Raw genomic sequence first — 27,539 nt, forward strand, 5'->3', positions numbered from 1 at the left:
TTTAGAATATTCTACAAATCATTTTATTGCATGACTTACACAGTATTGGGTCTGGGGAATTACACAATGTCAGTGGAGTATTTTGGCCTTTTTGTTCATCAGTTAAGTGTGAGACTGCAAACAAGAAAATTCCCACTGTCCTCAAGTTTGTTTCCTTAGCAGATTGTGTTAATACTGTACGTACGTTCACAAAGCATTTTACAACTGAGCACAACACACACGGAAAAAGAAAAGGGACCAAGTTTGGATCGAATATATTTGGAGACAATCTTAAAGCATCTTAACCTTTAAAGGCACTTAAATACAGCCTGTCTGCCTTGGTAGAATCATGATCTGAAGACATCTTACTCTACATAAAGGATTTATCTTGCATAGGAAGTCAGTTATATGTATGTAAGTATGTACAGGTGTATTTCTTTGGGATATAAAACAACTTAAAAAGATTAAGTTCGCATAGTTTGAAGGGAAAACTGAAGTTATTTTTTCTATCTGATTTTGTGTGTGTGTCTGTGTGTGTGTCAGCATGTGTGTGTGTGTGTGTGTTTATGTCAACAGTATTGTGGAACAACTAACAGGCAGGCATGAACACACATCACGAACAAACAGCTCAACGGTATATGCACAAGCACACAGACACACACATACAGACTCTCTCTCACACACACACACACACATACACACACCTGCCGACTCTACTTCAGTGCTGTTTTGTATGGTAATCTGGTGTTGATTGTCAAAAGTCGTCCACCTGAAACGTTACACTTTTGGTTCTATGGCATCTCAAATACACTTTAGTCCAACACATTTTCATAAATCTCATAAATAAAAAAAATGGACTTAATAACACACAAACGTAATTCAATAATAACCTGAGGAGAGTATGCTGAGCTATGTTAGGGAAGAAAACGACGCATTATATGTACAACAGAGCTGTGGTTATCTATCTATCTCATTTTATATCTGTGCTGGCGAACATATGGTGATTTAGCAAAACGACAAAGCATCTGTAACCAGTGGTAAGTCCCATTCTTTGCATTAGTACATGTTTCTAAAAATAAAAAAAAGTTTAAAGATGTGAAAATCAATAGTAATAAGTAATTATATCTTGTTTTATGTCATGGCACTGGTGGGGGAGGGGGGAATACAAACCTTACAACCATAGAAGGCGGCAGACAGGTTAAGATTCAATAGCACCTGTTCTATGCAAAACAACCCTTTCAAAATGAACACCAGTTTACTCGTTGGGGTGGGGGCGTGTCTTCAGTGCAGTGGTAAACTGGGTGCCATCCGTTAGAGAGAGAGAGACGTGTAATCATCATGTTTTCTTAAGTGTTCTTCATGTTCCTGTAAGGGGCTCACTTGGTCTCGTTTCTTTTGGTCTCTGATTTGCGCTCCGGTGTGTAAAAATCTGTGCTCTTCTCCGGCTTCTTCTTCAAACCTCAACGTCTCTGTCCCCCCACTCCACTCACACATGCAGGGAAATAGCACCATCCTTTGTTAAAGACAGGAATTAAAGACACAACCAGGACGCTGACGTGCACGGTGTTGGCCGGAGGTTAAGAGGAATGGTTCTGGGGTTTCGTGTACGTCCTCTTCATGCACACCTGGCAACGGCTGATGTGTGTTCGTAGATTTCCTGCCTTTAGCGTCGTCGGGACAGGCTTCCTGGAAAAGAAAAGAGAGAGAGAAAAAAGAATCAGAACTCTGTGTTGTTTACCATCATGGTGTTATTGTTGAGCAGGAGTGATGTAAGTTATGGCGGTGTTTGTGTGAATGTAGGTGTGTGTTTCTTACGTAAACATGTCCTGGTCTTCGATGGTGGCGAGCCAGAAGCTGTAGGAGTTGGCATAATAGTTGCACGTTCCACGGCCGTGACACTCGATGAAGGGAGCGCTACGGAATTCCTCCAAGCAGGAACCAGGAGAGGCCAGAGCCTGGCCCGAGCCCTCAGCACCAGCACTGGTATGCTACAAAACACACACATACACATGCACAGCCATGTCAGTCACATCATGTGATTTCAGAATGAGAGTGTGTAGTGCTGACAAATTGAAGGACAAAATCAGAAGAATCCTGCCGTGTGTCTCACCATGACAAAGGAGTAACCGATCCACAGAGAGTCCCAACCATTAGGGCACGTTGGGATCATGATGGTCTGACTGTGAACTGCTATCACCATGGCTGGGGCTTCACAAACAGAGCACCTGCACACACACACATGAGTAACATCACACAACATCGGTGTCAGACAGATTTATCATACACATGGATGAATGGCGGCAGAATGCGAGCGTACCTGCTGATGAAGGGTTTGATGCTTTCACCAGTGATAGGTGCCATGCTCATGGGCATAGGCTCAGGGGAGGTGAGCCAGTAGGAGTAATCATTACGGGAGGCAAAGTTGCAAACATTGTTGATGTTACAGAACAGGAAAGGCATGGGGCTGAACTTCTTCAGGCAGCTGCCGGCCGTACCTACAACACAAACAATACAGTCGCCTTCAGCCTTCCCCTTTTCTTCTTCTTCTTAATCTTTTCTTTCTTTCCGTTTCTTACCCAGGTCCTGTCCATGAGAGCGCTCGTTGCCTTGCACGTAGAGCAAGGAGTAGCCATCATAGATGACACTGGTTCCATCAGGACACTTGGGAACCTCCTCAGATTGGCTGTGTCGAGTTACCAGGAACCCGTGATCCATGGAGGAGGGACCAGGTGCACCCACATGGCCTGGAACACCATCAGGTCCAGGGGGGCCGGGATATCCTCTGGGGCCTAAAGATACACGTAATGAATAACTTCTGCAAAGAGATAACACACCTATGCTCCCCTTCGGCCCCTGTGCACCTCTCACCTGTGGGCCCCGGCAGACCAGGATCTCCTTTGCCTCCATTCTGGCCATTATATCCAGGGTGGCCATCTTCTCCTTTCGGCCCTGGAAAACCTATCAGACCTGAGAACAATCACCAAAAACAGTGGAAGAATTAGACATTAGGTTAAGGACGACAGAGTGAGAAAACATTCAAGTCCATTGTAATTTTGGGATGAGCCATATTGTTGGAGCAAATCTCCACCTTGTTGTCCTTTCTGTCCAAGCAACCCAGATGGTCCCTGTGGTCCTGGTAACCCTTGATGCCCCGGGGATCCAAGATCTCCTTTGATGAAAGTGTGGGGGCCGGGAGGACCAGGGGGGCCTTGATGACCTGAAATCCATACCAGCATTAGAAGTGCCACAAGATATCTCCCTCTTAAACTAAGTCATTAACAAAACCTATGATTCAGTTTTGTAAAGTTGTGATATACATTACGATCATTTGGCAGACGCTTTTATCCAAAGCGACTTACATTACCACCCTTCGCAGAGGGGGGAGCAATTGAGGGTTCGGTGCCTTGCTCAGGGGCACCTCGGCAGGGGCTCGAACGGGGGATCCTCCGGTTCCCAAGCGGAAGCACTACCCACTGAGCCACTGCCTCCCAGTGATACTTAATGAAGATACCAACTGTTTCCCTCTTCTTACCCTTTTCTCCTGAGAATCCTCTGTCTCCAACTTCTCCTTTGAATCCAAAATCCCCAAAGGTGCCTTTTGTACCTAGAATTCATGGACAGAATTTGACACTTTCATTCAATTTTATGGATAAAAAAAGCATCTTGCATTTAATAAAACACATAAACACACGCATCATTTACACACTAGACATGGTGCACATAACACACATCACACTGTATGTACACACCTGGGAAGCCAGGGACGCCCTGGAATCCCATCTCTCCCTTCTGTCCGTCAACACCTGGGAAACCAGGTGGTCCCTGAAACAAACAAACACTCTGAGTTCTACAAAGGTTTGGAGACTGGCAGAGGTGTGAGCAAACCTCCTGTAATAGTGGTGGACATGTAAATGTCAAGCTTCAGTAATGTAAAGCTTAGTAACCCACAGGAAGTCCAGGGGTTCCACCATCCCCCTTATGGCCCGTCTCCCCCAGGACACCAGGTAAGCCATGATCTCCTTTCACTCCCTTTTCGCCCTCTCTGCCTGCCACACCTGCTGCTCCTGGAGCTCCATATGATCCTACAGAAAGAGACAATGAATATGAATAAAGTTTTCCAATGCAGCATAAAATGATACTTTGGCAACAGTCATGTTGTTTCATTGTCACCTTGCTCTCCTGTTGGTCCGGAATCTCCCCTCTCTCCTTTAGGGCCTTCTAGCGCAGATCCTGGGATCCCCCTCTCTCCTTGCCCACCCTGTGACCCCTGTGGCCCTGTAAATCCCTTGTCACCTTTGATACCAGGAATACCTGGGTGACCAGGAGTGCCAGGGAAGCCAGGAATACCTTTGTCACCTGCAGAGTGAAAGAGACAGAGAAGGTCACACGGTCGTATGTGAGACTCTGATCAGAGTGTTTGTAAGAATCAGGCATCTTACCTTTGTTTCCACTGGCTCCAGGTGTGCCGGGGAGACCATGTCCAGGTAAACCTGTACAGAAGGACAGTGAGGGATGATGAGGTGGAAGTGCAGTGTTGACCACCAGACAGAAACGTTTTACAAGCTGAACCACTAACCTGAATCTCCTCTCTCCCCTGACGATCCAGGGATGCCATCAAAACCAGCTTCTCCTTTCTCCCCAGGAAAACCTGGGGGGCCCTGCATGCCACCCTCACCTAGAGGAGAACAGAGTTACACAATGTCTGTGAGTGTGTATTTGGCTGTTTCATTTCAAGTAGGCTGTGGAATATATAATAAGGGATTTTGAGATGTGACCAGTCACACAGTCCTCTGCACCTGCCGCCCCCCACAGGAGACCACACAGTACCACAGCCATCAAACTGACAGGCTGAAGTTTGTCAAATGAAATGTTTGCTATAAGCATCTAACCTACAATACAAGAGATCAGATAAACCCGTTACTTACCAGGCCGACCATCACGACCAGTATCTCCTGCAGATCCAGGAAGCCCAGGGACGCCCTTGTCGCCAGGCCTACCAGACTGACCTGTTCAACACACACACACACACACACACACACACACACACACACACACACACACACACACACACACACACAATAAAAACACACTTTTAGTTATTATTATTGTTACTACTGTTGAGAAATAGGGAGAGGGTGACATCACATATTGAAATCTGACCTGTATAGCCGACGGTTCCTTTTTCTCCTTTGGGTCCTGCCCCACCTGGCATGCCAGGCACACCCAAATGACCCTTCTGACCCTTATCTCCATGTGTTCCTTGTAATCCTGGCTCACCTAATGGACCCTATAAGAGTGGAGGATGTTGACAAATAAGACATGTAGGAATGAAAGGAATCAGACAAAAAACAAAGAATGCTGCATCTGCAAACTGAAAACTGCAGTTAGATTCTCAATCAACTTTTATTCAGTTGGATGACCACTACAATCACAAATGAGTCCAGTAGCTCAGATAAAGCTGCAGTGCTTGGATGATGCCTGGTGAAGCTCATGGAGCCATGCTGGTGGGTTCCATGTTCATGGAGATAAGGTTACACAATGTAGTTCTTATAATCACCAGATGATTACCTTCTCTCCTGGAGGTCCAGGGAACCCAATGCCTGGCTCGCCATCTGTTCCTCTGTCTCCTTTTTGACCATCCGTGCCTTTGAATCCAGGATGTCCTGGTGTACCCACATCTCCTTTTGTACCCTTTGGACCATGTACGCCTGCATACACACACATGCGCACACGCAATTCCATGACACCTCCAGCAGTTTCCCTCCGGCTGCATGAAGTCTGTGTGTGAGTCTAGAGCACACATACCTGGTATTCCCATCTCTCCTATACTGCCCTTCTGCCCAGTTGGTCCCATACTGCCAGGATACCCAGGATCACCTGTGTCTCCCTTTTCACCTGAAACGCATCATTCAGTAAATTAATGGAAACACACAATGAATACATACAATACAGTACATTCATAGAGGAGCACAAAATAGGATTGCCACTGTAGTAGGGAAACATTATTTATATGAGCTTTAACACATTTTAGAGTGCTGTAACTGGTCAGGTAGCCTACCCGGTTGTCCAGGTAAACCAGCCTCTCCGTCTTTCCCTGGCATTCCAGGGTCTCCAGCTAGTCCAGAGTAGCCTTTCTGTCCACTGGACCCTGGGCCACCTGAGGGAAAATGGGGATAAAATGCAGAAAATATTTGAGCACTGACATGTTAAGTTTTGAATCAAAGATCTGAGGTTCTGCAGTTTCTCTCCATACTATTGCAGTGTTCATATCATTCTGATGTGTCTCAAATTCATACCTCTGTCTCCACTGTCTCCCTTGTCTCCTTTCATGTGCTCCATGTCCACTTCGCTCATGTTCCCAGGAGGCCCCTGTAGACCTGGCTCTCCTCTTTCTCCTTTAGCACCAATTTCACCGATCACCCCTCTAGGTCCACTTATACCGGGATCACCTGAGAAGGATGGAAAAAAGGAAATGTTGTCTCTGCAGATACAAATCTAAATAGAGCCACAGAGCCACGTCCAAAAGACATGACATTAGAATAGTTTTCATTGTTGTTCTTCTCTCTCACCTCTGAGACCAGGAAATCCAGATGTGCCAGGGGGTCCAGGAAATCCAGGTACTCCAGGTGTCCCAATGACACCCATTTCACCTTTAGGACCTGCAAAAGACAAATGTCAGTTTAAACATTGAATAAATGACATGGGTCAGTTTTTGTTTGTATATGTATTCATTGTGTCCTACGTCTGTGTATTTCTGCCAAAATTCACTTTTCTCCTACTTGTCCAGGACAATGATCCCAACGTTCCTTCCTTATAAGTGTCCCCAAAGGTATTGTACTAATTGTTTTTTATGATGGTGTCTTGATGTTTGTCAGTCTCACCTTGATTTCCGGAGAATCCATCTCTGCCAGGGGATCCTGGAAGCCCCGGCAATCCTTTAGAACCTTGCAATCCGGGGAATCCAGGGGATCCTTTATCTCCATGAGGCCCGGGCATGTCATGACCAGGAGAACCTGGGAAACCCTTTTCTCCCTTTACACCTTCCCTCCCTGTACCACAAACCCACACACACATACACATTTTCAGTGATCTTTACATTACCAATTAACAGTCAGCAGGAGGTGATGATGCTGAAGATTACTCACCATATGGCCCTGGTTCTCCACGTTGTCCCTGGGGTCCAGGTCCTCCGGGCTGGCCTTTACCTGGAGGACCTGGTAGGCCAATGACTCCAGGAGTTCCAGGAGGTCCCACGTCACCTGAATTTTAAATAAAGTTACTTAGATCGTACGAACAATGTAACCACACCAAATTCACAATAGAGTTCGCTTCTCTACCTTGGACTCCTTGAGGTCCTGGTTGTCCTGTTAGTCCTTCTCGTCCAGGAACACCTGTTAGTCCAATGTTACCCTTCTCTCCCTGGAAGCCAACAATTCCCAACGGGCCCTGTGAACCTTTGGGGCCTGGCAAACCCCGTCCTGGGTCACCCTTTTGTCCAGGTATACCAGCCTGTCCTGTCAAGCCGTCCTGCCCTGGTCTTCCTGCTTCTCCTGGTAATCCCGGAGCGCCTGGAATTCCAGAGATTCCTACAAGGATAGGAAAAAATTGCAATTGTCAATGGCTTGATTTGGGTCTATTTATGGAATGTATATGTAGCATTTACTAGGGAGAGGTGAGACTAGATTCACCACAGTACCAACGTACCTTTGGGACCAGGTGGTCCTGGTAATAAAGGTCCAGGGAGACCTGCGTTACCCTTCTCTCCTGGAAAACCTGGCAACCCATGGTCTCCTTGCACTCCTCTCCCACCTGTCACAACATGTAAGTCAAGTATGCAGTTGTAACAGCTGATGCATGTTATTGAACTGAGAAACTTTAACATCATTTCATGCTAAAGATTCTCATTTCAGATGCTGTAAAATAACACACCTGCAGTTCCAGGGCGGCCAGTTTCTCCACGTGGTCCGGGCACACCCTGAAGACCAGGGGTCATCACACCTTTACCTGCATCACCTTTTGGACCTGGTGGATGCAAAGTTTAGCCAATATAAGTAATTGCAAATATCATATCTGTTTGTGTGTGTGTGTGTGTGTGTGTGTGTGTGTGTGTGTGTGTGTGTGTGTGTGTGTGTGTGTGTGTGTGTGTGTGTGTGTTTACAGTATATACATCTGGGTTTGTGCATTTTTCAGATTTAATATTATGTTTGCAGGACTCTGTCTTTCTGTCTACAGGTCTCTGTTTGGTGTTCTGATGCCTACCAGACAGTCCAGGCACTCCAGGAAGCCCTGGTCTCCCCTGACTGCCTTTCTCTCCAGACACTCCTGGTCGACCGTAACCTGGCACACCCGGGGGTCCCCTGTCTCCAGGCGGCCCAGTCAGTCCCGGGTCACCACCCAATCCACGGTCACCTTTGATGCCCTCTTTAGCCTGTAAGCCAGAGTAGAGGAACAGTTTGGTTGTTTAAATTGGGCTGGTTTGCATTTGTACTGAGCTAATCCGCATCCACAGCTGAGTTTTTACTGCCCATGAATCAAAGTACACGCAGACTTACCTGCTCTCCTTTGAGGCCAGGCAGACCTGGGGCACCATCTCTGCCTGGCAGTCCGTCCACACCTGGCAATCCTGGAGAACCAAAAGAACCAGGCAGACCTTTGTCCCCCTTTAGACCAGGGGCTATGTTAATGTCCCCTGGCTCGCCAACAGCACCGGGTAAGCCCATCAACCCGGGACTGCCTGGAATACCCTGCACACAGATCAACACAGTTTCAGACATACGAGAGAGAATAGCTCTGCTGACAACATGGTAAACCTTTAAAATTGACCAGTCCATTCTTTGACATCCTCGTAACTGAATTCACTTCTTTAACATGTGTTTGGATGCATGTTGGTGCATTGTGAAGGTATTCTTTGGTTTGTTTATAAGTTTGTTGTATATGGAACCTTAAGGCTTCTACTCACAGCGTTTCCAGAAGGTCCAGCAAGTCCACTTCGACCTTTATCTCCTTTGCTGCCCATTGGCCCAGGATATCCTGACAGGGAACAAGGAAGGGTTACACAGCGCCCATCAGCTGCCCATCAGCTGCCCATCAACATGGATGATGTTTTTTGAAAAATGACAACTTCATAGTCAGATATAAGCTACTACATAAATCTCTCACCCTGCGTTCCTTTAGAGCCTTGGGGGCCTCGTAATCCAGGAATGATGGAACCCTCACACTCTACACAGGTGTCTCCTGTGTCACCTAATGGAAAGCAACAAAATACAAATCATATCCACAAACTGTGTAAATGTCTGAATGAATGTTTCATCTGGTGGAGTGTGTTGTTGGTGGGGTTTGATCGCTCATGATCAATATTAATCAGAGGCCTTCTCACCTTTCTGTCCCAGTTCTCCTCTCAGCCCTCCAGGTCCTGGTGGGCCGGGGTTTCCTTTCTCAAGTTGACATTCACCAGGTTCAACTGTGATCCATCACAGCACAGAAACACACAAACATTGGGATTTTGGATGAATATACACTCTGAACTGTTAACCTTTCTGTCATTCGTAAAATGTATTATCATGATTAATGGCATACACAGCTCTCCTGCTGGTCCAGGGGGTCCTGGGAGCCCTTGCTGTCCCGGATGTCCAGGGAGAGACTCTCCTTCGACACCCATGTCTCCTTTCTCACCCGTAATTCCTTTCTCTCCAGGAGGCCCTTCAATGTGCCTGCCTGAATGTCAGTAACAGTAAGTGAGTGCACATTGTTTAACCACACAGCAGCTCATTCTGTGTATTTTCTGTTGTTTCTGTCACTTTCAGCCTCCTCAGAGTCGTCTTGAAAGCAGAAGTAAGGTTATCTTACCTGGTGGACCTGTAACTCCCTGAGGGCCAGTATAACCTGTTGGTCATCAAAAATAAATAAATTGATAACGTGAAAATAATACATTGATATCATTGAAATGTTTAGTGGAAACACTGGGCTCACTTTACCTCTCTCTCCTTGTAATCCTTGGGATCCAGCTGGGCCAGGGGGACCAGGAGCACCATCACCCTAAGACAGGATGATTACAAACACAACAAATGTCTTATGATGACTTATGATGTCACTGTACATTAAACACACACAACTACCAACAATTTGTAGCTAAGATGATATTGGTTCTGACTGAGAGTGTGGTGACATCTGCTGGTGCTTTATAGAATTTCTTCTGTTGCAGGGAAGGAGAGAAAGAGAAAGAGAGCGAGAGAGGGAGAGAGAGAGAGAGAGAGAGAGAGAGAGGGAGAGAGAGAGAGAGACTTACAAATCCCGGTGGTCCTCTTTCTCCTTTTTCACCCTGTAATAAGATAATAAGACAGAGTTTAGAGTTGAACCTTCCTAATCACAGCAGGTACATTAAAAAACGTTTGATTAGGATTGAATGATGGAAAGTCTCAGGTGAATAACTTACAGAGATCCCGTTGTATCCATGACTTCCCGGAAAGCCTTTATCTCCCTGCAAGAGTATGCATGTACTTTAATAATGGATACTTTAAAACCAAATAAACCCATGCAGTGAGAAGGTAGAGCAAGTGCAGTGACTATAATAATATAATAACATATTCACCTTCAGTCCATCATCTCCATCTTTGCCAGCTTTGCCCTAAAATTACATGTTTTGTCAAGTTTAAGATAGAATTTAAGTGAAAACAATGATTCTCTTAATATTCTGTATCGCAAATGCAAAATGTGCCATGATCTGATACAAACTCACTCTTGCTCCTGGTTGGCCGCGTTCCCCTTTGATACCGGCCTCGTAGGGAACACAAAAGCCCTGCCAAGGAAATAGGCCAAGAAATGTTTGAAACTTTGACAATGTAGCAAATCATAAACTGAATTTGAAACTTGTGAAAAGCTAAATACACACTTTAGGTCCTGGTTCTCCTTTGGCTCCGCTACCCCCCTGTAAGAACAACACACACACACACACATTCAGGGACTAATACAAATCCAAATCACGTTTTCCATAGAGTTGAATATTTGCCAATAAAGATCCATGCAAACATTAATAAATAAGTGAATGAGTACCGGTGGTCCAGGTACATGAATCGTCACAGAGTTTCCTGTGGCTTCCTGTGATGGTCCGGGGGGGCCTGGGGGTCCTGAATACCCTTGGTCACCCTGACACACAGCAACAACACAAGACTTAGACAAAAGCACCTCTAAAACAAGGTCATCATCATCAATTTAGTATTTAAAGTCTCACCTTTTCTCCTTTCTCACCCAGGAATGACAGCTTGTCACCCTACAGGGACAAAGAAAAGGAATAATAGGTCACAACCACGTTTCAGCTGTGGGTTCCGGTCTTGCAGAGGTTTGGGAGGAGGAGGAGGGTTGATTTTTGTATTATGAGGGTAAAAAATCTAACGTTTGTCTTACTTTGTCTCCTTGTTCTCCAGGAGGTCCAGGCTCACCCTGTGGAAGAATCAAACACACTGATATCAATACTGCATCCAAGTAGTAATGACATCTTTGATTATAACTCAGGACTTGACAGTGAGGGTGACTGTGGTGTGATGTCATAGACAGAGTGTCACTGTGGGAGGAACTCACTCTGATGCCCTCGTAACCCCGAGGTCCTGTGGGGCCAACGGGGCCAGGTGATCCACTTGGTCCCTGGAAGAGGAAGATGAGCGTTAGAATGTGTGATTATTATTGTAAAACGTGCACAATATTGAGAAATCAACCTTGGTCATTATACTTAAGCAAAGTTGCACAATAGGGACGGCTGTGATGCAGATTTAGTACACAATGCTAGGTAATGAAAGTTAAAGTCTGTCTCTATGTGGTTTTCTCTCTGTTCAGACAGAATGATGCAGGACATACGAGAGTTCCAGGTATGCCAGGAAATCCCCTTTCTCCTTTCAGAGGTATGATTCCGATCACACCACCAGATTCACCCTGCAGGAGACAAAACAAACACACACGTGGTATGATACAGCTGATGTGACAGGACATACTCATACTGACAAACAGATATAAGTTCATAAGAATCATATATTTTCTGATCTCAACTGACCTTCATTCCAGGAATTCCAGGGACACCCTGAGAAGAGAGGACAGTAGATGATGAACAAATGTACTGAGGCAGCGTCATGTGGCAGGATGAAGGTGTTTTCACCATCATCATGTTTAATAGATTATATGATCCTATGTGTGCTGGTGTTTCCTGCTCCAAACCCGCTGGACAATATCACAAAACATTATATAGTCAACACATAAGAAAAGACAGTTTCCTTAAAATGTCGGTACTTAATCAGTGAATTGTGGGTGTGTGTGTGCTGCTGGATGTTTACATTAGATCCTGGGAGACCACCGAAACCAGGAGCGCCATTATTGCCTCTGTCTCCCTGAAACACACACACAAAGAAAACAAAATCAGAGAGGGCAAACAGAGTTCAGCCTCTGAGAATAAAGTCACATATCAGCAGGGAGTGAGTGAATGAGCACAACAGACATTTAAAGAAAGCCTTACTTTAGTCCCATTGCATCCTGGGATACCTGATGAACCAGGTGGGCCATCATTTCCATTGACACCCTATGGGAGGGTGGAAACAGTAACATTTGTAATTAAACACTAAGAAATCCCCCAACTCACACACTCACAAAACATTCAAAGTGAAAAGTAACCATCATAAAACTACAAAGTGTAAGATTGATTGTGATGATTGTGTATTAGACAATATGCTCATGGTTATATTGTAACAATTTCTTGTAGGACTTCAGACTTGAATGAAGATCACAAGAACTTACTGGTAATCCTGGGTTACCCGGGAAACCTGGCAAGCCAGGAGGACCCTACAAGGTAAGAAGAGGGTAAATGTGTGTGAGACCACTTTGCTCTGCAGACCTTAGAAGCTCATACACGCATCATACCACACAATACTGTGTCACACACTTACCCGCACTCCTTTCAGTCCGGAAGCCCCATGTTCACCCAGATCTCCCTAAAGAGAGACAAAAGACATGTTGATCATGAGGACGCCACTCATACAGAACAACCGTGTGTGTATGTGTGTGTGTGTGTGTGTGTGTGTGTGTGTGTGTTCACCTTTGGGCCCATCGGTCCTGGTGGCCCTTCATGTCCTTGCATCCCTGGGAATCCCATATTGCCCTGCAGACCAGGAAATCCCCGCTCACCCTATGAAGCACAGGTCGCCCAGTTCAGGATCAGTGTAATAAAATCAGTGTGTGTATCATTAGAGTGTATCCAACATTCAGGCATCATTACAATTACTAAGGATCAACATCAGTTGTTGTTTATTGGTGCAGACAAAGAATGGAATTGCACAACATAGTTCAAACTAGGCTTTGCTGTATATTCAGGATGTAATTCTCGCTATGTGCCACCAGAGGGCGACAGCTTCCTGAGGGAGACACTCCAACCTCCACCGCACCACTCCAAAATGAGAGTGCGCGGTTCAAACTCAGCATTAGAGGAATGAAACATGTTATCTAACATTAAGGGCCATGACAATCATCACAGTAAAGTTAGCATGGTGAATGTTTCTGCACGACATTGGAAAATAAATCATGTGAGAATTTCAGTTCTTTCAATAACACCTTTCAAAACACAGCAGAGCTTCAAACAGCCGGGGTTTGGCCTGGATCCACTGAAAACTGCTCTGTTCTGCTGTGGGTTGACTGTTTGGCTGCTGTGTGTGTGTGTGTGTGTGTGTGTGTGTGCGCGTGTGTGTGTGTGTGTGTGTGTGTCTGTGTGTGTGTGTGTCTGTGTGTGTGTGTGTGTGTTTGAATGAGCCATAAAAGGCTCTGCTGCTTCAATAAGACAGTGGACCACACAGAGCACTGATCAGATATAAAAGACACTGAAGGCAACTCTTAAATTCAGAACAATGTGGTTTATAGCAGGTATAGTGTGTATACAAGGCTGAGGCTTTGTGTCCCGGCTGCTCATGCATCTGATTCGGAGAGATTCCCTCCATCTGATGGGAATGAAGCCTTTAACCCAGCTGTTTGTACGGTCATGCTCTAATTCAAACTGCTCTCCTGCTCTCTTGCTCTCTTCACCGTAACTGAGCCCCATCCACTGTTGAGCTTAGAACCCAGAACTCAGCCAGTATTGTCCTGTCTGTTTAGAATTCACTGAATCCCATCTCTGATCTCATCAAACTCAGTTCAATATCAAATAGTGCACAAAGATGGAGTGAAACCTAGACTCACCTTTCCTCCTTTCACACCGCTGCAGTCACATTTTCCACAGTTTGTCCCGCAACCCTGAGCAGAAAGAGAAAAGCAGAAGCTATATCACATCAGGTATGTTCAGTGTGTACGTACAGGAATGTGACCCTAACATGGTGACCTAGTTTCTCCAGCTGTGGAACATATCAAACTTGTTGTGCTTCAATGTATTTCCTCCATCCGATGTGTAACGTGTGCACAATCGCTTTATTGTCTGAGGCTCCATACAGAGTCCTGCTCATGGGTCTCATAGATCCCACTGACGCTGTAAATCACAGCTGTGGGCTGACTCCTGGAATTGGAGGAGGATCCCACGCGGGAACATATGCAACATTTCCTGCATTGCTTTCATTCATTCGTCTGCCAAGAACCAGCAAACGGTGAATTTTTAAAGCATAAAGTCTGAAACTGGGATGAGAAATAACTTCAAATCAAGAGGTTGTGACCTTTTCTGCGACACATCTGTACGTCTCGTCACCCAGCTGAAGAAAGGCTTTATTATCCTATAATCAGGTTACTGGAAGGTCATTAGAGGTCAGTGATTAGCACAACAGTGAGGCAGCAGCATCTTTGCAGCTGGCCGAAGCCCCTCAGCACCCCACCCCCCCTTTCCTCTCCCCTGGACTCTCCAGAGACCAGAGCCTGGGAACTGGCCCACACCGCCTTGGCTCTCCTCTCCTCTCCTCTCCTCTCCTCTCCTCTCCTCTCCTCTCCTCTCCTCCCCTCTCCTCTCCCCACCTCTCCTCTCCTCTCCTCTCCTTCCATCGGCCAGCTGCTGCTTCGGCTCACGTGCGAGGCGTCCGGCCAAAAGCCTGTCCGGTCTTTGTGGACAGACTCGGCATGCGCGGGCAGAAGGTACACAGGCTCAACTGCCCCCACAACAACTCCCTCTGTCTGCCTCCCACACACACACATACACATATAGAATGACGCCATGGTAATGCATCTGTCCACTGATCCTGCTGCCACTCTCTCACACACACACACACACCCACACACTCCTCTCTAAAACACCTGATAACTGATTCAATATGTGGTCTGTGGAATCATGGGAAACACACATTTCCCTCTCAGGACCTTACGACCGGCTGCCCCACACCCTGTCCCACCGCTCTTGTTCTCCTCTGGACGCTCTGCCTCATACATGTGTGGCCCTCTGCGGTGCGTCATTCCCATTGTGGTGTTCCCTCTCTCTCTCTCTCTCTCTCTCTCTCTCTCTCTGTCTGTCCCTCCATCTCTCTCTCACTTCATCTCACCTCTGCGCCTCTCGACAGTTTCCTGATATTTTCTTTCTCAGTATTGGTTTCCATTATGGCACAGGAAAAGCTGGAGGAACACCTGCTTCAGCTCAGATTAGTGTCATAAGACAAACAGAGGAAAAGGGAATATTGACTTTGAAAAGGAAACGCATGTGTGTTTCATTAAGCAAAGCGCCGGCTCAGTGCAGCAGAGCTCCTGATGCTGGATTAAAATGAGGGTTCACCGTGGGAGTTAATGCACGCTAACACGGCGAGCCAGTCAGCTTATTGTACTGTCAGCACCATCACAGCTGCTCGCGCTTAAGTGTTACTTAAGTATTTCGTCATTCACCTGTTGCTCTGCGTCTGTCTGGAACTCTATCAGACACAACTTAGCAGAGCGGACATTCCTGCTGGACCCAGGCGTGACCGAGCATCCCGAGGCCTCACACACACACACACACCGACACGCACGGCGACACATCTGTGTGCTGGTGTGCGACGGATAGAAACCCTCTGTGATGTGTGACGCCGCGTCTGGAACCACAGAGCGCTAATCTGCAGGTAGATCAAAGCAGCATTCCTGCCTTTGATTTCTCCTCTGAGTTGTTTTGCTTCTATGGCCGTTATGCATCTGAATAAACCCAAACACCAGATGGGAGCCACGGTACAAAGACCAAGCTGACATCTGCACAAAAAAAAACATCCGACTAATGACTGCAGCAGCCTTAGAGAGGAACACGGCCTGAGTTGGTATCTGCGCTTTGGAGAACAGGAATCTTAAGAAGGCCTTATCACCACAGATCCTCGGGTACAGAGGATGATGAGGGTTGATGAAGGCCGTCTGGATTATCAGAAAGCTGCAGCACGTGACTCAAAGACTTCACACATACACACACACACACAAGAGCACATGTGGCAGTTGTAAGAAAGAAATGCGATGGAGATGAAGATGAAGATGAAGATGGAGATATTCCCTCCAAAACCGCAGGATACAAGCCAGAGCAAACACAAACCCCGCGCTCTGCGGTGATGAGTGTTAATGTCCTGTGTGGATATACAGTGGCTGGTGAGTCAGCCAGCTCTGGAGAGTCTCTGCATACAGCGGGTAAACACCTGCAGCAGAGGCCTCACGTGGCTCCGGACAGCTGTTTACATGAGAGGACAGGCGGCCCGGTTACCTCCAAACACTGAGGAGTCAACGTGACGTACGCTGGCCGCCGGTGTTTACGTCTGCAGAGCGGCACAGAGCGGCCTCGTCATTACTGTGCGTGTGTGCCCGTGTGTGCCTGGATCGCTTGTTTGTCATTTGTTTACTCAGGACCGAGCTGGCAGAGAAACACACGAGATAAAGTTTGCTTAGACGGAATCTGAGATAGAGGCAGAAAATGCCAACGGGACGGGAAGGGAGGGGGGAAGAAGGGGGGAGGAGAGTAATTGCCAAGGCACAAGCCATTTATAAGGTAGAATGATGTATGTGCTCCCTGGTATTACGTGTCAGAGGTGCCTGGGGGCTGCACCTCCACTCTAAAGGACTAATATGTCAACATCACCCAGACGTGTGACATCACCTGAGAGAGGGAGAGAGAGGGAGAGAGAGAGAGAGAGAGAGAGAGACGTGAGTCATGTTTACTCTTCGTTGGCAGCAGGAGATGCCAGAGTTCCTGACGTTAACACAAACTCTCTATATAAACCGGCCGCTGTTGCGTAACCATGGCGATGCAACGGCTCCTGTTGGATGTGTTGTTGCTCTGGATTAATCATGGAACGATCCAGGAAAGGCGTTTATAGAGCTCATTACAGCGTCGCCTCCTCGACACACCCAAGCATCAAACTACTGAGGAGGCAAACATCCTGTTAAACTGCATTTTAACTTTAATTTCGCACCAAGAATAAGTGCTATTTGCAGAATTTAGTGCTTTTGTCCAGGCTAATGGATTTCCCCAAGCCTACACAGAGGGCCCTTCTCTCTGGAGTCCAGAGGCTCCATTCATTCCGCCTGTTCTTTAGCCTTTTTGAAGCTCTATGACTCACTGCCTCTGTTCTTTCAGCCAAATACACATCTCACGCTTTGTAACTGACCACTGAACATGTGTAGTGTACTTAAACGTTGTCAGGGGAGAAGAGGGAATCTCATAAGTTGTGTTGAACTGGACAATATCTGCAAGAATGGAAGGGGATTTGCCCGGTCAAGGTCATAGGTCAGTACTGCTTGTTACCACAGGGGGGCAGAGACGTTCCCCTCACTCGAGGGCTTTGCTGTGGGTTTGCGAGAAGGTCGTAGGTGTGTGACTGTGCACTTCCTTCCATGTTAAAGCAAACCGCAGATCGCTCTAACATCTGCTCAGTGTCTCGCCCAGCAACCATCAGGCTCCATCACATTCCTGCCATAACCTCCCACAACACGGCTGCTGGGGTTTGTCATTCCAAACTCCCCCCCAGCTTCTGCCGCACACACGTGAACACACACACACAAACAAACATGCATGAAAGACCAACATTGTGATAATCCCACAGATACACACGCACACACGCACACACAAACACACACACACACACGCAGCATGTATGCATCAGTGGGGTCCAGCTTTCTGAAATGGACGCCGTCTCTCCTTTGGAAACGGTTTCCACCTCACTTCGGATTCCATTTCCTGTTTAGACTATCAGCCCATTTACGAGCCGGATCGAGTCACAGGTCCCGGCCTCGCTGTCCTCCTGTCCTGCTCAGAGAGGAGCAGAGAGGAGCCTTCCTTCCTTCCACAACGATAAGAAGTTCATCTAGAGGGAAACCATGTAGATAAGTATCCTGACTCAGCTGTGCGTCATTTTGAAGCTTTTCCGAGCTTCTGTTCACACTACAACTGCAATCTGGGTCTGTGAGACACCGGTGTCCCATTTGTATTTCTCAGTTTCTTCACCTGTTTAGATTTCTCGCGTTTTTTATTTGTTCCAGGTTACTTTTCAACCAAATCCCTGAGCTTTAGACCGTCTCCATCCCCCCTGAGCCAGTTGTTTTGTCGTCCCTCTATTATGGCTTCTTCTTCTTCTTCTTCTTCATGCCTACTTGACATAATGACCCCACAGCACAAAGAGGTAAGCAGTCAGCAAGCAGAGCTGTTGCATCATTCCCGTGTTGTATTGCCTGTTCTGTTCTGTTCTGTGCTTTGGGCGTTCATCTGTTTTGGTCGATCTAATTGCTTTTAATGACATCCGGTGAGATTCTGGCTCGGCGTCCCACTGGTAAATATTGTGCAACATTTCAAAATTGACTGTTTCCATGAACTGTAACATAAACATCTGGGCTCTCGTGTGGATTGAGCCAGTCCTGAAAAACAAAACATTTTTTAAACTCTTTTTTTCTCCCAAGGTCCAGCATCCTTTTACAATCAAACCTAATTCCAGAGCAGGTTTCACATGTTCCTACTCGAGGTCTGCTCGGTTACAGTCCATTTACAGCTGTGGCGTATTGGCTCGTCTGATACCTTTGACCTGGGGAAGCCCCGTAATGACCCGCTGATGATTCTAAACCACAGATCAGCGCTTCCATATGGGGACAATCAGGATCGTTTTACTCTATAAAAGACAGAGAGGTCTCACTCTGCTGCAGGACTCATTAAACATGGACTCTTTACCCTGACACACACGCATACAAACACACACTCATACATTTACAGTAGCCGCAGTGACCTGTACAGTTCATTCTGACGTAATGAAAAGTAGATCAGTCAAAGCTGTGGTTGCTGTTGGGTCAGCGAGGTCACAGGTGTGATGCTGTCAAACAAGAGAGGAAGATGATGAAGGATGACAGGAGGAGCAGGAGGGAGAGAGAGAGAGATATGTTGACTCTGGCCGGGCTGAACTGTGCTGCTCGGACATTCCAGGCCTTCTCTGGTACCGGAGAATGAGAGAGGAGGAGGAGGAGGAGGAGGAGGGAGGTTCTGTCTCAATGCCATACTTGGAAGACGAAGCTCTCTAGCCGGTGCAACTTTCTCTGTAAACAGTGCGAGTGTGTCTGTGTGCGCGTGTGTCTGTGTGATAGAGAGAGAGAGAGAGAGACAGAGAGACAGAGAGACAGAGAGACAGAGAGACAGAGAGACAGAGAGAGAGAGCGATGCCAAGTTTGATATGAAGTTGAATCCAGAGCATTTCTCACACTAACTTCTGTTGCTCTGAAGTATAAAAATATCGAGATCTGTTTTGTTTGGGAGGAAATTAAAACCTAAATCAAATGAAAGTAGGTCAAAGTGTGACAACAGAGTTAGACTCAACAAACAATTGAGGAAATCACTGAAATATCTGAAACCAAAATGAGGAAAATATGCAGGTGTGTGTGTGTGTGTGTGTGTGTGTGTGTGTGTGTGTGTGTGTGTGTGTGTGTGTGTGTGTGTGTGCGTGCGTGTGCGTGTGCGTGTGTGGGTGCGCGTGTGTGCGTGTGCGTGTAGGTGTGTGTCACTGAACGGTTCAACAACTCAGCCAAACTTTGCTACTAAACTCCTCAACGTCTTCATCTCATCTCACCTCCTCCTCTCCCTCATCACAGCTGTACACAGTTGGAGCTCATCAATCCCTCAAACAAGCGCGACACGTGAGCTGGAGTCATCATTCATCGTTTACGTTCTGTACTTCAACACGCCGAGTGTCTCCGTTTCCTTTCTTTAAGAGTTTGCGTGGAGCTGATTTGCTGATGTAAACCTGCTCTGCTGCAGCTACAAGCAGCAGGTATTCATCTAAATCACAAACATCAGTAAGGAGCTTCTGTAACCCAAAGCAGATGCACATTCGGAGCAGTTCTCACACACACTAACACACACACAGACACACACTCACGCACTCATACACACAAAATGAATCCCAGAGTTTGTGCGAATCTGTGAATGTACAAGATTATCTGTTATAAAACGTGACCAAGCTTCATGTGCAAAGATTAAAGCGTGACACACCGTGGGAAAATCTAGCATTGCTTTAAAGTGAAACACACACACACACACACACAAGCACACACACACCAGTTAGTCTCCAGTCCGCTGTGTTCATTTTGCTCTGTGTGCTTAACTGCAGCTTTGCGACAAATCCGAGGATCTACAGTCTCGTCCAGCAGCTGCTGCTCCGCTGGGACGCCAGTGAGTGCTGGACATGTCAGTGTGGACATGTGGACATGTGGACATGTGGACATGAAGCAGGGACGCAGCAAGTCAACAGTCCCGGAATTCTCACGTGCAAAATTAACCCTTCAAATGGGAAAATGGTTTCAAGAATTTCTCAGAGGGGCTCGCTGGTTGGTGAGATGCTGCGTGAGTGTGTGTGTGAGTGTGTGTGTGAGTGTGTGTGAGTGTGTGTTTGTATGGAAACCCTGGAGTTCACTTATCTTCATGTGCTCGCATGATAACTTCAGCAGCTTCAGCCTCCTGCAGCAACCTGCTATTTTCCAACGCCTCACTCAACACTTTGAGGGAAAGAAGCAGAAAATCGGAGCTGGATGACAGCGGCGTATGAACGTGTGTGTGTGACGCTCCTTATAGAGCCTCTACGCCGCCTCTGCTCTGGATTACAGAGAGGCCCTGACCTCTTAATCAGCTGCTCCATCTACGGCCCCTCTTGACCAGTCACATGACCCCCCCAAGCCTCATCCTGTCGTCCTTTGACCTCACGCCAGGCCATTAGCGGGGACTTAAAGTTTCAAATAGGGACGCCGATACGCGGGTCATCGTGATAACCAAGCTCTTCCTCACTGCTTCAGTGAGAGTGTGTGTGTGTGTGTGTGTGTGTGTGTGTGTGTGTGTGTGTGAATGGGCAGCTTGTTGGCAAATTAGTGGAGGTTCTTCCTAATCTCATGGCTGCAGACGGGACTTTCCTGCCTTAGCTACTGCAAAAACACAGACACACACACACACACACACATACACACACACACACACACACACAGAAGGCATGCATACAATACACCCTCACAAACACTCCACCCAGAACAGCTGATCTCAGTGTTTCTCTGATGCTGCCTCGCTTTTTGGGCACAAACTTGTAAGAGAAACAGAAACAGTGCAGGCGTCTGTTCATCGCTGCTCCGGCTCGGTGATTGTTCCACATAGTAAAAGTAAACATTCCTCAACAATCCCAGAGGAACGTAACACGTCCAAGAGGCAACACACACACACACACACACACAAACAACCAATCAGAGGCTGCGTCACATCTGCACTTCATTCTCTTGTTTTCTCGATGTGTGTTTGCAGCTTCAAACAGTCGCGTGTTCGGCTTGTTTGCGCCTCAAATGCCGTTTGCCGGCGTTCCACATTTTCCCAAACAGAGGGAGAGTGATGGAGTTGTTTTCTACGAGCAGAGGCCGGCTGAGAGGAGGCCAGTGCTGGCCTGTGGCTCCTCTGTGAATGTGCGACAGGATGTGGGGTTTAGGAAGTCATTCTTTCTCTGAGGAGGAAGGCCTCTTCCTCGCCTTTTATGCTCACAAAGACAAGAAGGGGCTGGGTCAGCTTCACTTCACTCTCAAGAGCGTTCCGGTATCTGGGAATAATGTCAGAACGTGAGGAGTGGGAATGACCTCTGTGACTCGGTACCAACAATACCGCCACAACCCTCGAAGCGGGAGTATTCTCACACACACACACACACGGCTGGATGAAAACGTATAGGGTTTGGGGGGTAGTTTGCCATCAGACACACACACACACACACACACACACACACACACACCTCTATGGAAAGCTGCTGGGATGTGCGTCTGAGCATCATCAAGCTGTTTTTGCATTTCGCTTCATAAAGGATTTCCAGTTCCTTTAACTGTGTGTTGATGTTGTCGGTTTCCATAGCGAGGATTATCCCCTTGTAAAATTATCATGATGTACTCCATCGTCAAACACACACACACACACACACACACACACACACACAAACACAGAGGGCTTTGTGCAACGGCACTACGGGGGGAGAAAGTGTGAGAAAGAGTGAACAGCCTCCATCTCTGCTCCACATCAGGACACAGACCTAAGATGGAGGCTGAACACTTCACACATCTGCTCTCTATTCTTCTTCTGTTCCCTTATTTGCCCTCATCATCTCCTACATGGCATTACAGCGCCGCCCTAGGAACATAAAGACGCTCATTTACACACCAATTACAGATAAATCCTCTTTTTTGCGTGATCTGTACATCGATGTACTTGTAAACGTTACAATCTGCATTCACTTCCTCTCCTCATCCTCTGAGGGTTACTATCTTCCTCGCACACACGCTTCCTCCTCAGCCCCAGCTTCAAAAACCTCAACACATCGGATCAATCACCAATAACAGCCGGTTTGCTCTGCTCTTCTGCTCTTCCGGTGTTGGACTTTGGGATGCAGATGTTATCAGATGTTCCCTCAGGCGCCGAACCGCTTCATGTGCCGAGTTTATTCCCACCGTAAGATTAAGATGTTATCTGATGAAGTCCGATCTAGAATACTTCAGGAGAGCAAAGGCCAAACGAACAATTCCCATTGTCCGGCGATGTCGATACACAGAGAGAGAGAGAGAGAGAGAGAGAGAGAGAGAGAGAGAGAGAGAGAGAGAGAGAGAGAGAGAGAGAGACAGAGAGAGAGAGAGACCATGGACAGGAAAGGGCCACACGGGAGGGAATGAATCAAGCATCTGTTCTTCACGTGAGCGAGTGGGATCATAACACAGATCTGCTATCGCTATCAGTCCTCCTGTGTCAATGTAGCGTTAATGCTAAGTAACTCTATCTGGCTCGGCTCTATAGTAAGAAGTGGGAGTTTAAAACTTGATTACATCGCCGTCGGATACGGCCGCTTTCGCCTGACAGAATCCTTCAAACTGGGTGAAAGGAGACACAAGCAGCACCCACAGCACCCTGTCAGTTAACCTTTAATGGGCCAAATATGGAGCATGTGCTTTCCTCATCCGTCCCACGTGTGTCCACAGTGTCCCACGTGTGTCCACGCTCTCACACTGACCTGGAACGGGGGGGAAGTTTCTCCCACATTTTCACAGATAATCAAATGTAAACCAGATGATTTTGTGATCATATTCGCATCTTTGTATTTGTTTACAAGCTACAAGATCTTGAAAACAAATCAAGCAGCAGGGATCGGATCCACTTTGGTTCTCATCTTTGTGGCGAGTGGAAACTCCCACGCCTGGTGACGTTGTTGTTTCATTCTCCACACACTGATTTTGTGTTTAAAAGCATAGAGAAAACTAGAATTGTGCTTTTCCTGTATCATAAGCTGAACCAACTGGTCCATCTTGTCTCCTCTGCTGTGTGCTGGGAGCCTTTCAGGTCACACACAATGTCAGAAAGGACAACAGCTGGAAGAGGAAATCACCATAACCTCCCACTGCATGGCGCTAAAACAAACACGAAGCCGTAAATCTGATATGAGACCATCATCGCTGTCTCCGCTGTCCTCTGCTGGGGCACTTTGGGATGATTTGGCAGCAGGGTGGGACAGACAGAGCAGGTCAAGAGTGAGGAAGTGAGACGAAAAGATTTGCCACGGGGCATCATCGCTGGCTCCAATGCACATTCCTGACCTCATCACCTCCTCCGCCTCCTCCTCCTCCTCCTCCTCTCCATCAGCCGTTCCCTCCATCACTCCACACTTCCCCCGCGCCCGGACAGACGGATGGATCCATTACAGAATCTCCCTCAAGGTCCCCGAACGACATTTATGACTCACGGATTTCACAGCGCCAAAATTGCACGTTCACAATAACAGAGCACCTCGGCGAAGTCACCGATAACTCACAGAGTTGAGTGCCGAGCATGGGAATACGGAAACCCCATCACACACACACACACACACACTGGAGGGTTCACACACACAAACACAGGGACAAAGTGGAGCGTACCTGCCATCTCACCACACAGAGACACAAACACAGACAACTGCAACTCCTCCACATGTTGGCGTTTTTACAATGTGTGGGACAGGGGTGTGTGTGGGGGGTCAGGCAGGTTGTGCTTTCCCAGGGTGCACTGCTCGGTTGGTGGGCCGTCACGGTGACACGCTCAGCTGTCGTCTCTGTGGGGGGTGAAGGATCTCAGGATCAGACCCAAAACAAACTACAATTGTCTTCATGGGTGCTTCAGGTTAGAGGTCAGCCATTCTGTAAGCCTCAGGGTCTCAAGAGACACACACACACACACACACACACACACACACACACACACACACACACACACACACACACACACACACACACACACACACACACACATCATGCAGTGTGAGGACTAACTGTTGTTGTGTGTTCCAGAATCTTTTCCATCCTCTGGTGGGATCACCCAACGCTGGAACATCGCGGCCTGGAAGTAGGAGAACCTGGCAGCACCGAGGAGCTCATTGGTAATTTCTCCATCCCACACAGACACACACACACATCTCCTCCTCCTCCTCCTCCTCCTCCTCCTCAGGCACAGCTAATGACTCATTGTAACCACACTAAATGGTCGCCAAGGGAGATAAACTTTAATTTCCCTTGATTGATTCAGGTTCAAGCGATGCGGTGATGAGGAAGAGAGCCGAGGTCATCGCAGCTCAAAATATGAGCTTCCTCCTTTTCAGTTATCTGCTCATTATTGCTTTTCCCCAGTCAGTCTTCTTAAATACGTGGGGTTATCGTGTGTGTTGGCGTGTGATTGATTCCATTATTAGAGTGTTTATACGGTCAATTCACAGCTGACTTTAGCTCCACTGATTACAAAGGAGACCAAACAGGAGGCGGTGACATCATCACGTCACATCAGCAAGGACGGGGAAAGGAAGGAGAGATAAACACGGCGAGGGGCCTCAGCTGGACTTCAGCCAAGACTCTGATTCCTTTCACCAGCTTCACCTTTTCTCTATGTAAATGTGGAAATACACTTTAGAGAAGCACAAACACAAATGAATGATTTGCTTAAGTTTGAGCGCCCAACATCTGTCAGGATCAAACCTTCTTGTCTGGACCTCCCGTGTGTACAGCTCCACACAAAAAATGTCGAAATACTTGAATTCCCTCTATGTTATCTGACACGTGACGGGACGTTTAGCCAAATCCTCCTCTCCTCTCCTCTTATCTCCTCTCCTCTCCCTCTCCTTCTTTCTCCACAGGGGGTTTCTGTCCAGATGTTCACCGTCTCGTTCTCCTTCTTACTCGGTGACTAAACTCTGTCCCCACACTGCTTCCTGAATGAAAACATAACTTCAGACTTAAGAGGTACATCATGTTTTGAACAACAAACTGAAAGAAATCCCGCAAACAACATCTGGATTACTTTTGCTCCCACTTGTTTGCTCCAATTTCCAATTAAGGCTGGACGCACCATCGGAAAAAACGGATGGATTGGATTGATGGATAGAGACATGTTGTTGTTAAACATAGCGATACCTTCACTTTAATTGTTTTGAACATGTGTACTTTGATTCATTCAGTCTCAAATTGAGGCATTTTATGAGGAATCGTCCCAGCTGCGATCCACCACAGCTCAATATACAGTATATCCTCAAAACACCCCACACTTCCCATATGGTTCAATAATGCCAGGCTACCTTGTGGTCCATTAACCCCGACTGGTAATTGACTTTTCCCTCTTATTTGGATGCTCTAATCCTTCATCCTGAATCTGCACTAATCCATGCAAAACGACATCCACATGTTAAGATTAAACAACAATGCTGTCATGTTTGGCGAAGCTTCTCATCAGAGCCCATGCTATGTTGGTTACACACATTTCAATAAGGAGCAACAGGAGCCTCTAATGGTGGAGGAGACAGAACAAATGGAGCAGAAAGTCTCCAAACAGGCTGATGTTCTCCTGGGAGAATCAGAGCACAAGTATGTTTTTCTCCTTCGCCCCCTCCTCAGGATCCTTTTACTTCCACTGCTGTTTGCCATTAAATTCATTCATGAATCATCAACTTTCGAAATTAGAAAACCATGCTGGGAAATGAAACCAAACACTACCGATGCCCTTTATTAGGGGGGCGATCATCACGTAGGTGTTTCCAATGAATTCTGACTAACACAAACCATTATCAATTAACTTTGCAGCCGTAATGGAAGTGAGAGGGAAGGGGCTGAATGTTTAAAAGATCCACTGCGTCTCACACACACACACAGCCGAGGGTGAGAGTGATACAGGACAGGGTGACTGGAAAAGAGGAGAAATGTTTGACTATAACTGACTGTGGCTGAAATGTGAGAGCAGACAACCACCTGTAGCTATGACACAATGTAGAGGAAACTATCATGGAGAGTTTATACAGACCGCATATGCTCATGATAAACAGTCTTTGCTTAAATGTATACCTCTCTCTCTCTCTCTCTCTCTCTCTCTCTCTCTCTCTCTCTCTCTCTCTCCCACACACACACAACTCTGCCCCACCCTCTCTCGATGAGAATTTCCTCTACCTCTTTCCTCTCTAACTTCTCCAGCAGAGGTGCAACAGGCTGGAGTATAGAAGACAAATAAACTACAAAGAGGAGCAGCTCATGACAGGACACATACAGTTCAATCGCCACAGAGCTGACAAATACAATGTAAAGAATGCAGATGCAGAACAAATAATGTCCTTTTGAATGAGACAGAAACTTTGAAACTTTGAATCTGTGGCAGTTCACTATGCCTGGACTATTTTCTAATCTTACTTTCTAATCTCATCAAAATCAGTGTAAGGATCAAGTATGAATATAGTGAACACACACGCTGCAAGAATGTCTTTGGATCTATTGATCAAGATCATCATTTCACCTTATACGCATTATTAACTTCAGCATACATGCAAATAAAAGTGTGATCCCCCCTCAGTGTGTTCTTACCTCAGCTCCTGACCGGTCTATAGTGGAGCTCAGAGCCGCCAGCAGTAACAGGACCCCGGCGGGTAACAGCATCGTGGAGGCGGTTGGTTGCGCGCTGGTGAACCGTTACGCGCAACCGAACAGACCGAACTGACCGTCCCGTCCGCAAAGCACCTGCCGCCCGCTGCTTGTCCTTTCTCAGGTGTGTGTGTGTGTCTAAGTCTGTGTAATTCTATGGCGATCAGCAGAGAGACAGATACACGTTGAGCTGCATCTTTGTCCGAGACGATATGAGGTTCTGATCAACG

At 46.9% G+C, this 27,539-nt stretch overlaps 1 protein-coding gene across 1 annotated transcript; it reads right to left on the bottom strand.

The window, feature by feature from the left end:
- On the bottom strand, positions 1-27,528 carry col4a1 (collagen, type IV, alpha 1). Its single transcript, XM_076159126.1, has 51 exons — positions 27,253-27,528; positions 14,182-14,235; positions 13,052-13,141; positions 12,903-12,947; positions 12,754-12,798; positions 12,476-12,538; positions 12,297-12,350; positions 12,020-12,046; positions 11,827-11,901; positions 11,554-11,616; positions 11,380-11,415; positions 11,207-11,245; positions 11,029-11,121; positions 10,868-10,903; positions 10,715-10,774; positions 10,568-10,603; positions 10,412-10,456; positions 10,265-10,297; positions 9,954-10,014; positions 9,826-9,861; positions 9,556-9,693; positions 9,356-9,439; positions 9,139-9,222; positions 8,939-9,009; positions 8,532-8,723; positions 8,239-8,407; positions 7,909-8,001; positions 7,684-7,788; positions 7,317-7,565; positions 7,125-7,238; positions 6,861-7,028; positions 6,549-6,638; positions 6,276-6,428; positions 6,038-6,136; positions 5,785-5,874; positions 5,548-5,687; positions 5,140-5,266; positions 4,905-4,985; positions 4,556-4,654; positions 4,419-4,469; positions 4,150-4,335; positions 3,928-4,061; positions 3,729-3,801; positions 3,512-3,583; positions 3,068-3,196; positions 2,848-2,946; positions 2,556-2,768; positions 2,297-2,474; positions 2,090-2,204; positions 1,795-1,967; positions 1-1,665 (listed from the first exon to the last, which is right to left on the bottom strand). Exons 1-51 carry the CDS (start codon positions 27,322-27,324, stop codon positions 1,557-1,559), a joined length of 4,941 nt encoding a protein of 1,646 aa, XP_076015241.1. The 5' UTR covers positions 27,325-27,528; the 3' UTR covers positions 1-1,556.
- Positions 27,529-27,539: the final 11 nt, after the last annotated feature.

Source organism: Genypterus blacodes, unplaced genomic scaffold (assembly GCF_046128005.1).
Source record: "Genypterus blacodes isolate CSIRO-AG114 ecotype Tasmania unplaced genomic scaffold, CSIRO-AGI_Gbla_v1 ptg000093l_1, whole genome shotgun sequence".
Lineage (NCBI taxonomy): Eukaryota > Metazoa > Chordata > Actinopteri > Ophidiiformes > Ophidiidae > Genypterus > Genypterus blacodes.